Here is a 16,041-nt window from a genome sequence, read left to right as displayed (position 1 = left end):
AAAATTTGAGAAATACTGGAACCAACTGATAAAATGTCCACCAATGTTCAGCGTAAACTCCCAAGATCGACCTCAAAACCCACAGCAAAAATAAATTGGGGCACGATGTCAGTGGTGACTGTATGGCTCTGATTAAGATTGAGTGCGCACTGATTAAGTGAAATAAGCACCGATGACTCACACGACACTTTTATCAGTCAACACATAACTAATCCATAGCTGAGGTCAGAACTGGATATCTGTATTCTTCAAGTTTAATGAAATTCTGCTGATGGATGTGACGACAGAGAGACATTAGACCAGAGACATAAATCTGCAACATTACCTCATTCACCGTGAACGTCATTATGAATTGTGGTCCACGCCGTCCTCCTCCCTTGTGTGTAAATCATTGCATCGAATGCTACGTATGCTGTACGACAAACAAGAGGCCTGCTGTGTCTTTACTTTCAAGAGAGGAAAGTCACTCTCCAATTTGAATGTGATTTGAATATATGAATCTGTCAGATACTGTGGACTAAACAGGAGAATGGCAGCTGTCAGAACTGTGAAATGAGCTTGATTGATCCAGATGTTTTGATTTATTTCTGTCTGCGTCACATAATTCACATCGTTTGGCTCGTCTCGATTGAAACAACTAACCTTTTGATCTGTAGTGTCAGATTTAGACAACAAAACAAAAGAGGAGAATATAAAGTTTTATTTCCATCTGGATTATTTTTTTTTAAGTAGATATTTTTGTCACCTAACTGGAAATAGCTTAGTGGTTCAAAGAGTGGAACAAATTACGAGGATGAAAACAGAGACAAGTTTAATCTTGTTGTCATGGAACTGCTTATATCAAAGCAATATGTTTTTAAAACTACTTTACAGTACACTAGCACAATTCCACAAACGAAATATTTATTTTAATAATTTGATCACTTACTGAAAACATTTAATACCCATATGCAAACAGCTCTGAAAATCTTTTCTCTATTCAGGTTATCGAACATTATGTAACACATTTGTCTCGACAACACTCACTTCAATCCCAGGCGTGAAGAAATGTTCCCAGGCGCTGGGTGACATCTGGAGTGAAAACTGGAGGTGATGCAGGACACGTTGGAGATTCAAATTAACGTAGAGCAGCAGCCAAATCACTGCAGGAAGAGGAAGAGGAAGAGGAGGAGGAGGGAGGAGGGAGGATGTCTGCTAGTGCAAGACAGTTAAATTCACTACCATTACACAAAGACGGCGTCATAAGAGAAATGTAATCGCTAAAAGTTGGGGAGGTTACCAGATGAAGACATGTATGTACGTATGCAATTTAATTTGAAATTACACTCACATTGTACCAAACCGTACAACAGCATCAATACATCCTGAGCAAACATCGATATCTCAACAATTACGTGTGACAGACACCTCCAACACAGGGAGGGAAATCTGTTGATTGAATTCATGCCAGTCTTTAAAAAGCACCAGTCAGGGGAGGGCACGATGTGAAAGTGGCAACAGCGTTGTTTATAAATGTTGAAACGCGTCCTTGCTTTTGTCCATTTATTGCCCCCTGTCCTTGCATGCTAATCACTCTGGAGCTGGAGATTGCATTATCACAAATAGGCGTGAAGAGGGAGGAACACACATTTGTGTTGTCAAATAAGTAAGACTCAGTTTTTTAAATGAAGCCATATTTCCAAAAGCTTCATTAAAGATCGCACTCCTGCTTCAAAGTGCACAGAACAGGAAAAGGCTCAGTAGTGAGACAATGTGCAGATAAAACTGTGTAAAAAAAAGAAAAAAGGTGGTATATAGAGCATTAAAAAAAAAAGAACTGGTACAATTTTTTTTTAACAATTAACAAAAAGCACAAAAAGTACCTCTTAACATGAGCAAGTAGAAATTTGATATAAATTATACATCACATTGTGCGAATTTTTCTTTTATAGAAAACGCTTACCTTTGATTAAAGTTCAAAAGTACAAAGGGTTCACATTTACAAATAGACTCTCAGGCTTTTCAGGAGATTTTGGATTCAATTTTAAATGAGTACTCATTAAAACTTAACCATGCTACTAAATTTTTAATGCATTTCAAAGTGCCCCAGACTCCCATGCCAGTGGACTGGAAAAGGCGTAAGAGCATTGAGAGAGAAAACGTACACATCCTGCAGTACCAACAGTATTCTCACTCAGGCTCAGAGCAGTTTTCACAGTTTTACAACAAAGAAACTGACCCTCACGCACAAATATATCTTTTTAGAAAAAAACATCACAGCACGGACGAGTCAAATGCACTCCACGGCTCCTCGTGGATCGCCAGACATGCACGATAGCATATATCGATCACGAACAGTGGAGCGGAAAAAAACCCTCGCGTCACACGCTCGCTCGTTCAGCACCAATGAAAATATGGATTAACACACATTTGAATTGACGCAAGAATCCCACGTCTTTAGCCTGTAGATATTTACCTCTTCATTAGCAATGAATGATTCAGAAGTTCTACGCGAGAAGACACGGTCGATGGGTTCTGCTGGCTTTTGTTGTAAGTAAACATGTGGTTTTTTATAAGACATTTTTCTCTTGTTTTGAGTACAAAAAGCACATTTGCATCTTCTCTTCAAGTGTAAAAAAAAAATGAGAGACTGGAGTAGGAATCTTTACACCACAGTTGTGTTTAAGGCTGGTAGAAACAGGTGAAGTGAAGTTAGCAGAATCATTTGACTTTAAAGAACCGAAAGAGTATGTTTGTAATCATCTATTGTATTGCTGTTCGCTGTTCAAGTGTAGAAAGGTGTGCAGTGGTAAATTGTGTGATTCTGGGATGTCACAGCTGACATTCTCCCCTCTGTCGGTATCGTTAATCCAACAAACACTCTAATGTAGTGTTTGATCGCTTTGTTTCTGTCGTGTTGTCGGCGTCGCTGTCGCCCTCATACCACCCTCTGGAGGACGTAGAGGATGCCACTGCTGTCGATGGTGACGAAGGTGGAGAAGTCCGCTGACACGTGGATTCTCTTCAGGGCGCTTCCAGTCGGATGGAAGGTCTGCAGGGCCTCGCCTCGCTCCACATCCCACCACTGGATATGATACAGAGACAGAGGGAGTGTTTTAAAAGCTCTAAGCAAATGTCATGCTGTGTGGTGTGTGTCTGCGCGAAAACAAACAAAGCCAAACTGGAGATAATCTTGTGTTCAAACTCACAGATGCACAGTGCAAACGTAAGACACTGAAATGTCTGTTTTTTTTCTCGTGACAGATCAACTCTCCCAAAATTATAAAATGACATTTCTTGGCAAAACTAATATTAATATTTTATTTACAGTTTGAGTGAAAAGTCACTGTGTGTCTGTGTGACACGTCATCCTGTTGCACTGTCATTGGTTGCTGCTTATTCAGGGTTTCACACTTAAAACCCGCTGACATGTCTGTGACAGCTGCTAATGAGTTCACAATGTGTATGATGAGCCACTGTAACAAGCGATTAAGTTCTAATTTCATGCCGACCTGAGGGAGTTTGTCTCAGATCTCAACATTTTCTATGGGATGGATGAATCACCACAAAATTCAAGCAGTGCGCACTTGGCTTAATCTGAATCTGAATCCGACCCATACACAAACTGGTTTGCAGGAAGAACCAGATGGGATTTAATATGAAGTATAATATTATCAGACTCAGTCAAACCCCCCACCCAAACACTTTCTCTGAGTGATTCTGTTTAATCTCAGTTTATAACGATGACATTTTCCTCTGAAGGTCCATCTCACTGGGATGAACCGTCAAAGGCAAATCAAGTCAATTATTTATAGCCTGGCAGGGCAGGAGTGTGTGTTTGTGTGAGCGCCTTCAACTTTGACGGTATAATATAATAAAATATGAAAGACGACATGAAATTAATAGGTTGACTCCTTAGCGGTGTGTCTCTTTGTCATTAAAGCACGCTTGTGTGTGTTTGGGAAGAGGAAGCAGGCCAACATCTCAGTCTCTCAGCAGACAGGCAGACAGACACACAGTGACAAAAGGTGGAGGAAACAGATGTCGAGCTTATAGAAGAATCCCAACACACACACACACTTTTTTTGATTTGCCCAGATTGTCGTGCTGAACTGTAGATGTACTGCTGGGTGTCTACGTGTGTGTGTGTGGGTATGTCTGTGCCTCAGAGTACACTGAACACTGAATATTTCTGTTGCTGCAGGCAGGGGGTAGGCTACGCTCACTGGACCCCCTCCCCATGAAAAAGTTAGTTTGGACTGGGAAGAAAAGTCTAAAAAAATCTAATTTGGTGGAGGGATCAACAGAAACTGAGGCATCTACGAAACAATGATCTTTATGTATACATAAGTAGATTAAAAGATGGCTACTGAAATAGAATGTGATTGGATGGCTAACCTTTGCTCTAATACTCAAACAATGCTATTTTTTGTCTAATGTTCGCGTCAACTTATTTATTTTCTTTCCCCTGTTCAAAATAAGTCTGTCGTTATTCTCCAGGAATTGCAAAAGAAAAAAAAAGAAAAAAGAAAAAGTTAACAGTTAACTGGAGTTTCCTGGAGACACCATGATGATTTCATTATTGTCGCTCCATTTGCTGCTTCTCTCACTCCTGCTAATCAGCAGTGAGCTTACATTGATTTCCACCCTCACTCAGGTAACTGTCCTGTGAAGAATTTGGCGTGGACCGGTTTCTACAGGTGATGGATCTAAGACCCTTTTTCTTGCCTTTGACATTTTGACACAGGTCAGATCCAACAATAAACCCATTTGAAATGTTCTGTAGAAAAAAACAAAACAAAAAGGCTGTAAGTAACTGAAGAACTCAAAGGCCGGCTGACCCATTATTAATAATTCACTGTGTAAAGGGAAATCATTTCACTCCTCGTACAAGAGTCTTTCTCCGGCCGCCTGCCTAGAATCACCCGCGGAATCCGAGTGGAAAATATCCTACACCACATGCTACTAAAAATACTTCACAACCAGGAAACATTAAATTGACTGTAACTAATTCAAAATAAAGTGGCTTTACATAAGGGCTATCTTTGTTCTCTTTGTGTATACAACACCATGATGAAGCCGCAATGATATTTAATTTGCTGCTGCCCTCAAGGACAAATGTGGCCAGAGAGTGAACGTGACATTTCAGCACAAATTAATTTTTGTGTTTCTGTAAATACAAACATACAGAGACGGAATAACAGGGACTAAATGTACTATAACATAAAATATACACAAATCACTGTTTGGTACACAAACAGATGCAAAACAGCTGCGCGGTAGAATTTATAATCACAGGGACTAGCTCCCGTTTTCTCTCTGCAAACTCAGGCAGCAACTATACAAGCATACATAAATGAATACATGCATATAAATGAATTTACCATATCATGGTTTGCTCCTCCTGCTCTGACTGATTATTGCATAAATAAACAAATTGCAGGATCGATCAGTCCGTCTCCTGCTGAGCTGGATCACACACATCCGGATGCGACTCAACTCGTTTTCCGTTTAGTAATAAGATGATGGTTTCAACAGTTTTTCACTTACATAAGACCTTCTATAGTTTTTCTTCCAGGTACTTAACAACTGTAGCAGTTAACACTTATAATTAACACTAAATTTGCGTAGGCCTGTGTGGAAAAAACATGAAATTCAGTTAAATATCAGTAATTTTTTAGGAGCGTTTCCAGGAAATTAGTTGGATAATACAAGGCCTGTAAAATAAAGTGTTGCCAACTCAAATTAAATTAAATTTTGCCGGAAGGAATAATGGGCGGGTTTTTTTTCATACCAGAGCCACCTACAGTAAGATATCACCCACAGTTAAAAAAAAAAAAAAAACGAAATGAAGAGAACATCAAAGTCTGTGACGTACATTCTTTTTGTGCAGATCATTCATTAGAAAATGAAATCTGTATTTTTTTTGTCCAGGGATGAGGAGAGAAAGACAGAGAGACGCATGGCTGGATGAAGAAAGACAGACGAGATGGAAGGTGGGATCAATAGACAGGTGGAGGGATGAAACAAGGATACGGTGCAGATATCAGACGGGGGAACGAGACTCTTGGTTAGCGCGTGATTGCATCTGAATGGAAGGAAATGTGGCTGCTGGCAGCCAAAGAACTGACAGCTCAAACAAATAAATAATACCTGAACACACACACACACACACACACACACACACACGCACACGTACGTACGTATGTAAAAATACAATACGCATGAAAAGTCCACTAAACAAAAGGAACAAATGCAGATTAAAGATGCTGTAAATTGGTCAAAAATAAAAGACATTCATCATAACAACAGCGAGTCTGTTTCCATAAGGCTTTGTGTCCCTTATGGGAATACACACACAGAAAGTGTCTGGTATGTGAAACAGTGTCCACGTCCTCAGAGCAGATGGCTGATGTGCTGATATCAACAGCATCACTATGGGACCATTGATTTATGGGGGGAGCTGGTGAAGCACGTAGCAGCTAAATGACTGTACAGCAATACACCGCCGGCGAGAGGACAATACCCCCGGGTGTGTTTACTGCGCGTGTCTGTGGGACCATCTTGGGTTTTCTTTGCGGTGGCCTGAGAGATATTTCCAAATGCCCAACGCAGCATCCTCGCTTTCCTCTGTGCTGAGGCGGCTGAAATTAACTTGAAGAATGGTTGGAAAACAGAGGGGGGGTTGCCACAACGTCAGCTGCACATTACATGAATACTAATGCTGAAGCAACAGACACAGTGGGGCCAAGAGGAAATATGTTGAGGATCAAGACGTGAATGAATTAGCATTAAAATGACACACTCTTGTATTCAGTGTGTAGGTTACATTAATCTAAAATTCATACGGAAAATGTATGTTCTGTACTGTAGAAATTACTCCACACAAAAGCTAATGGATTACCCCGCATGAAATGTATATAGATAGAAATAAAAATAGATAGACAAGATATCATTTAATGTTTCCATTTATCAATTTTCAGATAAATGTAGTGTAGTGTTATTAACAACAAATTTAAAAAATGTAAGATTTTGTTTTACAGTTGCAAAGACTCTAAGACCTGCAATAACTTCACTTTCCGAACTTGGTGACTACATCTATTTTTATATACAGTCTATGGCTAAAGCACAACATAAGACCGACAGCATAAAAGGAGGAAAATTATAATAATACAAATAATATAATTATAATGCAAAAACCCAATCAACAAGGGATTATCTCTGTGTGTCTACGATAAAAGAGAGAGAAAAATAATAAAAAGGACAAAACAGCAACACAAAGCCCGAAGGTAACATGACGGAGCTGATCAGTCATCAGTCGGCCGATGAACATACGTAATAAAACTTTAATTTACGACAGAGCCTAACAACAGGGACAGTGCCGGCAGAACTACCAGAGTAAAGGGAATAAAAGAGCCGAGACACCAATCAATCCAAATACTGGGTTGTAGATTTTGGCTACTCGAGCAAGTGAAATACTGTACCTGACAAATCCAGAAGCTAAAGAGAAAGCTGCTATATTAATTCAAAATCGTTAAGATGGACAAATCAAATGAAGGCAGGACTGTTTTCACCCTCAGCATGGTGAAAAAAAAAAAAGACCAGAAACTTGATGATACAGAACAACAAGGGGCCACATGCGCCCTTATCTGTAAAGCCACACTACTCTGGGTGTTCAGATAAGCTTCCTCTCAGCGTCCCACTCACATACACAGGGGTCAAAATCTCTTCTGGGGATGTCGGAATAGCTGCCATACATGTATGTGTATGTGTGTGTGTGTGTGTGTGTGTGTGTGAGAGAGTGTAACCCCAATTCATTTCAGCTAACAGCGGAGGGTCACCAAATCTCCCCCGACAGGCCCTCGGCGGTAGCTCTGGTGAGGCTTAACAGGTTCTTCTTATTGAGACTACACCTAATGCAAAGTCAGCACCCGTTAGCAGCGCTTACATAACGGAGACAATACCGGGGGGGGGGGGATGATGACTGTGTGTGAGTGAGCGCACAGTCGCATCTTTCAGCAGGGGGTGGAGGGGAGTAATTAATCTTCCTCTTACATAAATAGCTCACGTACAGAGTCCAGGGGGAAAAGGTACGGTTTTCAAAGAAATGACAACAACAACAAAAAAGTCATAGAGACTCGACCAACAACCAGCAGGATGCACACAAAGGCAGGAGGGGGATTAAAGAAAGAAGGGAGACCAGCTGGAGCAGATTTGGGCGAGTTTGTAAGACCACCTCAATTTCACAAAGTAAAAGCAAGGGGATTGTGTATGTGTGTGTGTGTGTGTGTGTGTGTGTGTGTGTGTGTGTGTGTGTGTGTGTGTGTGTGTGTGTGTGTGTGTTAGTGTGCATGTGCATGTGTGTCTCAGACCAGGCCAAGAGTCTTGCTGAGAGGGAAACAGTGTGACACCGAGTTTGAATTATTCATCCAAGGTGTCGTCCACTGAAATATTGATGCTCCGACAATCCACTACACATTTATCGCTCACACACAGTTTCTTTTTTCTTTCTTTCTACTAATACTTAGATATACTATGTGCTTGGATAGGGGCAAATCATTCCACTTTCCATTTATTTATCTTGCTCTCACACACACCTTTCTTTTCTGTCAGTCCCACAGCATGCAAGAAAGTGGAAGATCCGCGAAGAGAAAAAGACATTTGAAAGAGGAAAACAGAACAGAGAGAGGACAAGAGACGTCAGAAGAGAAAGTGAGAGAGAGAAAAAATCAGCTGGTGGTGGAAAAAAAGAGGAGCTGGGAGGAGTAAGAAAAAGAGACAAGAAAAATCTAAAAAGAGGAGGAAAATGATGCAAAGAGCAAAAAGGACATTGAAGTACAGAGGAGTATTTTGTCTTTTTCAAAACCCAGATGAAGATCAAAAGATGAACTCCTCTCAAACCACTCGTGATCCACTCAGTTTTCAGTCTAACTCTGGTGATTTTGTTTGCAAAGTCTTTACAACCACGGGAAGGGAAACACATGTCATGACTTAAATCGTGGCATAAAAGCATTAAGGATACATTTTGCGCTCATAAGGTTGTGGGAAAGGTTGCTCACTTTATATTTTACTGTTACACTGAACAGGTGGTTTGTTCCCTGCAGAGTTTATAGTTGTCCATTACTCCTGCATACATCAAAATGATTAAATACACAAATTGTTCGGAGAAAAGGGTTTTACCTCATGGAAAGTCTACGTGAATGCAGTGAACAGCATAGTTACTGTGTGTATGTGTGTGTGTATATCCATACACTTTACATCTCCCATCTGCCTCATTCCATCTCCATGTGGAACACACACACACACGCACACACGCACACACACACACACACACACACACACACACACACACACACACACACACACACACACACACACACACACACACACACACACACACACACACACACACACACACACACACACACACACACACACACACACACACACACACACACACACACACACACACACACACACACACACAGGCCCTGCTTCTTCAGCGAGAGAGACAATTAACCCCGGCTTAATGAGCAGCGCAGGGGAAAGAACTGCCTCACAGAGACAGATAAATATTTCACCAGTCTGTGTTTATACCCCAAGCCTCACAACAAGAGCAGTGAAACCAGGCCAAGTTCGTTCCCGAGCTCGACTCTTTCAAAGTTCTCCATGCTTTGTCTCGCGCGCGTGAGGGAGAAAAATGCAAATACAAGTCAAGGACGTACAGGAAACGATATCTACTCTGGATGTACTTTGCCCACATGAAGAAGAACTTGTGCTATGAAAAAAAAGACCTCTGAAAAAGGAAAAAGAGAAGATGGTGGAAAAATAGAAGAATGGATTATGAAAAAAATGTAGATGCACTTTCAGGGGCTGTTTTGCATCTTATGAGAGTGTGCAGTTATTTTTAGAGGTAGGTCTGCTGCTACGCCAGAACAGCACTGCAGGGTGCCTACTTCTGAAAGAGCAAGAAGAAAGTAAAGTGCTGAATGAAATCAAAACTGCGAACGCCGCCTGAACCGACGCGGTGGCCTGTTCCACCGGCTCGTACACGCACATGTCCTCTGAGAAGAGCGCCGTCGTCAGAGTTGTGTTATTTCCATCAACTTTGAAGGGGGAGCAGTGAGCCTGTAAACCAACGTACTGTGCAGTTGCAATAATATCCGAGGTAAAAATGCAACAGGATCAATGTGCAGAAAATTGCTGCAGGAAATCGATTGAAGTTTGAATTGTACATGCAGTTTTTCTCGTATAGGTGTGTTTGTCCTGAGAGAAGGTCTGTGTCCTCTTTTTCTCTTTCCTGATTTTTTCCCCACCTTTTCCTCCTTGTCAACGTCTTTTTGAGGAATTTTTCCGCAGTCAAATTGAGACTCTAGGCTTAGAGGGTGTCACATGGGCTGCACATGGCCCTTTGAAACTGGGGATTATGGGCGATTTGAATAAAAATGCAGTTGACTATGTCATTCTTCAAGAATAAAAAATGAGCAGCTCATGGCTTCTAAAGGCCATTGATACCAAGGGACTGATTTGGAGAAAGAGTGTAGGGTCCAAATTATCAGGGATATCGCCTATAAGAAAAACCCCAACGGCAATTTAATACATTGCAGGAAAGTCGCAGGTCATTAGCTCTGTTCTGAGTTTTTTGATATCAGATCTTACCTCACGCACAAGCTGTCGCTAATTCCGTGATACGTGGTTTCAAAAATACTCTCTACTTACATAAGCTGGTGTGTTGTTTTTTCCAGCAATAAGAACCTGCATTTGCGGAAAAAATATATATTTATGACTTCTGAAATAAAAACAGACCTCAGGCAAAGGCACCTGCAGGCAACATAACTTTAACCTGAGAAATAAAAAATAAGTACTTGGACTAACTGATGTTTCCCCTTGATAGAAAGCCTGAACATCTGCTCTGCCGGCGAAGGAAAACGGAGACACGTTTACTTATGGCTCAGCCAGTGTCGTTTATACAAAAATCTTGACAGCTTGATTAATCCATCCCGTCAGGGAGATGGCTGCGTTTTCTCCACACCCTCCTTTTTCCTCACTGCTCCTCCGCTAACCGACCGCTTCTTGATCTTTGACAGATTGGCCGTCCATCAAACGTCTCCTAAGAGAAGGTCAGGGCAACTTTCTGCTCCTTCATTTCATCTTCGTCTCCCTGCCCTCCTCCTCTTTCCCCCCGGCGGCTTCGTTTTGAGACTCTTGCTTAGCGTGATGACAGGCTGTAATGGTTCATTGCCCGCCGAGGCCTCATTAGGACGGACTAAACGACGATGCCTCAGGCTGAGAAAGCAGGAGGGAGGCCGACTCAAAACCAGTTGGGTGAAAGCAATGTCCTCTGATCTGAGGAAGCAACATTTGCGGACATTTGCGTAAAGGTTCAAGAAAATGTCCGGACTTCAGTGCATGTTCAAAAGCAGCTCATGTCAGATATACTACAAAAAGTGAGCACCGTTACACACACAAAAACAGCACTGGAGTGCACAGGGAGTGAAAACTGAGCGAGTTTGCGAGTGTGAGCTCGCACCGAGGGAGGAGGGCTTCAAACATGAGGTCACCAAAGTGGACCGATGAAGAAATTGACAGCAGTAAGAAAAGAATAAAAATATAAGGTGTGAAACATAGAGATAACAACGAGGGAGAAGATGGAAGGTGGAGGTCCGGTGGGAAATGCAGAGGCAGGAATGAATGCGGCGAGGAGGGGGTGAGAAGGTGAGATAAGGTGAAATTGTTTCTCTCTTTCTCTTCCATCTCAGGCTCGGCTGATAAGTGATGTCTGACAACACTGGTGGCAGGGGAGGACTGTCATATAAAACACTCCCATCCATCTGGGGATACACTGCCTCGGAAGAGTGTGTGTGTACTACAAATGTCAGTGTTTGAACATTGGGGGGTGTTAAAGTAAGTGCGTGTGTGTGTGTGCATGACAGCGTACGAGACAAAGAACAACAATGAAAGAGAACAGGAAACTAAGTGTTGTTACAGTCCTGTTCTCGTTAAGAGTCATTTTGTTTTCTGGGTATTGGCCGTGGAAATTCAGTCAAAATTAAAATAACTTGAAACAAAGTATTTTCTGTTTCAAATGCTACTGTGATCAAGCCTTTACACTGATCAACAGTTGGTCTCCAACAAACATAGAATTGCACACACACACACACATTTGTAGTCACACAGTTATATCCAGGTAACTTCCATGTTCTATGGATTTATGGATAGAGAATATCTGTGTACTCCGGTGTAGAAGTTGATCAGTCGCTCCAGTCCCGTGTGACAATACAAATAAAGTAGACTGACACATATGACACAATGTTTGTAGTTTCATGCTTTGAAATGAAGAACGAAGCTCCCCCTGGATGTCACATGCTAGATCTGAATCTGAATTTACAACTGAGAGCTGCCCGAGCACAGAGGTGGGTTCAGTTCCCATGTTTTTCTCAAGGCTACCTACTCAAATCAGTGGTCTGTGTTTAGCGGTGTTCGCTCTTCGAATTTTTTCCCCCCATGGTTAAAAGAACTCACCAGTCAACAGCCGTGTAATGGATGTATCAGTGAGTCAGATCCAACTGAAACAGGAGGATTTACAGATCAGAAATGATGCCTGCTGATGAGATAGCCCCTCAGTTCGGCTTCTGACAGCTGGCTCAGTGAAATAGACCTGGGAGATATTGATTAAGGATAAGTAAGGACACTTTGGAATTCATAACTGTTCATAAGATTAAAAAGAGGTACAATTAGGAAGATCTGAGACAGTATTAATAGAGAGCCGTGCTTGTTTTTTGGGTTTTTTTCGTGACAGTTTGGTGTGAATTATTCTGGGCTGCTGGGCCTGTGGGTGTCTGGGTGTCTGGGTGTCTGGGTGTCTGGGTGTGTGTGTGCGTGTGTGTGAGTGTGTGTGTGTGTGTTTGTGAGTGTGTGTGTGTGGGGGTTCTTGCAGTAGGGATGAGCCTTTTCGCACCTGCCGCCTCCCTCTTGGATCATGGCACTGTGACAGATCGACTCATCGGCATTGGTGACTGTGTGTGTGTGTGTGTGTGTGTGTGTGTGTGTGTGTGTGTGTGTGTGTGTGTGTGTGTGTGTGTGTGTGTGTGTGTGTGTGTGTGTGTGTGTGTGTGTGTGTGTGTGTGTGTGTGTGTGTGTGTGTGTGTGTGTGTGTGTGTGTGCGCGCGCATCAAGGCCAGGTGTGAGTCAGGTACAGCATATCCTAGCAAGATCCGGAGCGATGGGAAATGGTGTAGGATGTAACAGCCTCTTTCAGAAGACTGGACGGCACCACTTCATCACACACTACACTACACAACAAAAAAAAACACGTTTATCTATCTTGTCACAAGCTTTAGGCTTTAGGCTTACCTAACTGAACAAGCGCGTAGGTTATGTTTTTATAATGTGAAGTAAAACGTTGGTGATAAGGAGCACAAGAAATGTTTAATTATACACTCTACACAGGTAAGTGCCTACAACGGGGGATTGGGCAAGCACATCCCCTCCCCAACACACAATAGCCCGCTGCCTTTAATTACATTCACACCATTCAGCCGACCATGCAGAGACAGAGGGAGTGAAAAACAAAGGAGAAGCTTGAGAGCTGATTAAGGCAGAAGTACTGACAGAGATGAGTAAAAAAAAACACTGGGAGAAACAAGAAAACATATTTCTGTAAGGGGAGCGAAAGACACAAATAGAAAGCGGCAAACGTTATACGCTACAAGCCTCGCGTTGCATCATTTTCAACTGATTGACTCGGCGAGAACCATGGGAGACATCGCCCGCTGTCACTTCTGCCGCTCTTATCCGACCAATAACAACATCATCGCGTTTAGCAACAGCAACACACTGAGTCATTGTGTGCAAAGAAGCCTCTGATGTTCAGAGTTGTGCTCGGAAAGAGGATCTGAGAGCTGACAACTCCCCGACGAATCATATCACGATAAGAAAAAAAAACATGCCTTCCCTGCTCCGTTCGGCCTATTTTTTTATTTGTTTTCCCAGTGATTCTCTTCCAGCAACACTGTCACAGCAATGGCAGTCAGATTATACTTAATAGAAACCATACAATCTGTTTTATCTGCATAAGGAACTGCTCTATGTATGATAAATTAAATTATCAGCGTGGTAATTACAACAACAATGCTTAGAGAGGGCCGTGTTTGTGTTATTACATAATCCATATTATTCTTATCTTGCCAGTATTCACCAAGGGATTCGTGACAGCCTTTAAATTCTTGTTGTTGTCCCGTATGTGCAAAACAAATTTCTGGAGCTTGAGAGCTGTGGATGACTAATGCCGTGCTGTCTAATAAAGTTGGGCTTAAATCCTCCATTCACATCACCGGAAAATAGTAAACAATAGTAAACTTGAACCATATTCATATGAAACATCACTACAACTGGATGAGTAAAGAAATCTGCAATTTCTCATTTGTCAAATTAAATAACAGCTGGAAAAATGTTGGAAACATAGTGTGAGTCTCAACAATTTCAGCCCATACAATATGTCAGTGGTTCTATTAAATTATGAGTCTGTAACTGTGACATGAATATGAGCACCAATCAATTATAAATCTACTATAATCATGTTTAATGATGCTTTGTTCATGTTTTAACTTCATTTTCAAACATGACCGAATATTTTATTATCAAGTTATGTGATTATGTGATTTTTTTTTTTACCACCCAGTAACGCCCTTGTTCGGAGCTTGTATAGTATCCAAGCCAAACTTCAATATCATCTATGACTCAAATACACATTATACACAATCCCACTGATCCTTCGTAGTGAAATCTCTACCTTTCGCCAGCTGAGGATGAAGACAAAACCAAATACCGTTATGAGTGTGTTCAGATGTTTGCCAAGATCCATCATTTGTTTTTAAGATGTCAGTAAATCATTTATTTGACCACACTGGTATTCCTGCTTCACATTTATAAGGAAACTCCACTCACTCTTTCATTGTCAGAAGTATGGGAGAGCTAACTAGTCAGTTCAGAGTGCGAAGTTGCCAAGTTTTCCTTTCAAGACATTTGCTAATTGTAAATCGGGCGAGCACGGAGACACGCCCTGCCAACGATCTATCAAATCAGATAGACAGTTAGATTATGATTGTGCTGCCTCACTCTGCGGGCTATGTTATCTGTCATTAGGGGTACACACTCTGTCATGGTAATTACTGTGACGGACAAGATGGCCTCTCATAGCTGCCCGAACGACACACAGTACAATTAATCAATCAAAGCTCCCGACTCAGGGGTTCATCCTTTTGGACAGGCATAATAATCCATCACAGCTCCGCACCATCCCCATGCCGATCCATCAAGTCAACATGTTTGACTGAGGGTCTGTGAAACGGAAGAATGGAGTGATCTGGAAGCCAATTCCCTGAATAATTATGATGACAGCAATGGTAATTTGAGTGTTGCACCCCTTCGATCAGAGCAGACCTGAGTATCAAGTTCCTATTGGCGATCAATACAAATCTTTATCATGTTTTATGTTCACAATTTTCTGCTTGGAAACAATCTTTGGGGTAATTCTATATATTTTGGATAATATGCTCATTGGCTTTTTCGCTGTGAGATAGATGTTAAAACTGAAACCACTCTCAAGTCTGTGGGCTAACGATGAACTCTGAAACAGCAAGTGATTATCTTATTTTAGCGTGAATGGATTAAACATATGAGATACATGTTAATTTGGTAAATGTAGACAAGCTGGTAGGTTGATTTTTAAAAAATGAAAACATACATAATTTTCTGTTCAAAAAGCCAGGAGAGGCAGGGCGACTTGATGTGCATCTTTTTACAATGATTTTACTCATTTGGTAAAAAATATATATATATTGAAAATGATTATGTGGCACTCAATATTAATATTGTTCATTATGAAACTGTAGCAGGTCAGAGGACGTCAGACTTCGTATGTGGACCACAACGCATTTGCATTCACACAAAAGTAGGAGGCCACATGCGTCCCAGTCCGACTCCAAATGTGAAATATTGACTTGATTAATTTTAATTTGTTATATGATGTATATATACATATTTACTGTATAATTACTGTGA

The 16,041-nt window shown here is 41.4% G+C and overlaps 1 protein-coding gene across 1 annotated transcript in view; it reads right to left on the bottom strand.

Moving 5' to 3' along the window:
• Positions 1–1,295: 1,295 nt before the first annotated feature.
• The window catches only part of apaf1 (apoptotic peptidase activating factor 1), a 34,472-nt gene continuing 19,726 nt past the window's right edge, over positions 1,296–16,041 (bottom strand). Inside the window, exon 27 of the mRNA XM_035613608.2 lies at positions 1,296–3,064. Within this exon, the coding sequence (XP_035469501.1) occupies positions 2,918–3,064 (147 nt within the window). The 3' untranslated portion in view covers positions 1,296–2,917. The remainder of the gene's footprint in view (positions 3,065–16,041) is intronic.

Source organism: Scophthalmus maximus, chromosome 12, assembly GCF_022379125.1.
Source record: "Scophthalmus maximus strain ysfricsl-2021 chromosome 12, ASM2237912v1, whole genome shotgun sequence".
NCBI classification, from domain to species: Eukaryota; Metazoa; Chordata; class Actinopteri; order Pleuronectiformes; family Scophthalmidae; genus Scophthalmus; species Scophthalmus maximus.
This window is presented reverse-complemented; position numbering and strand designations above follow the sequence as displayed.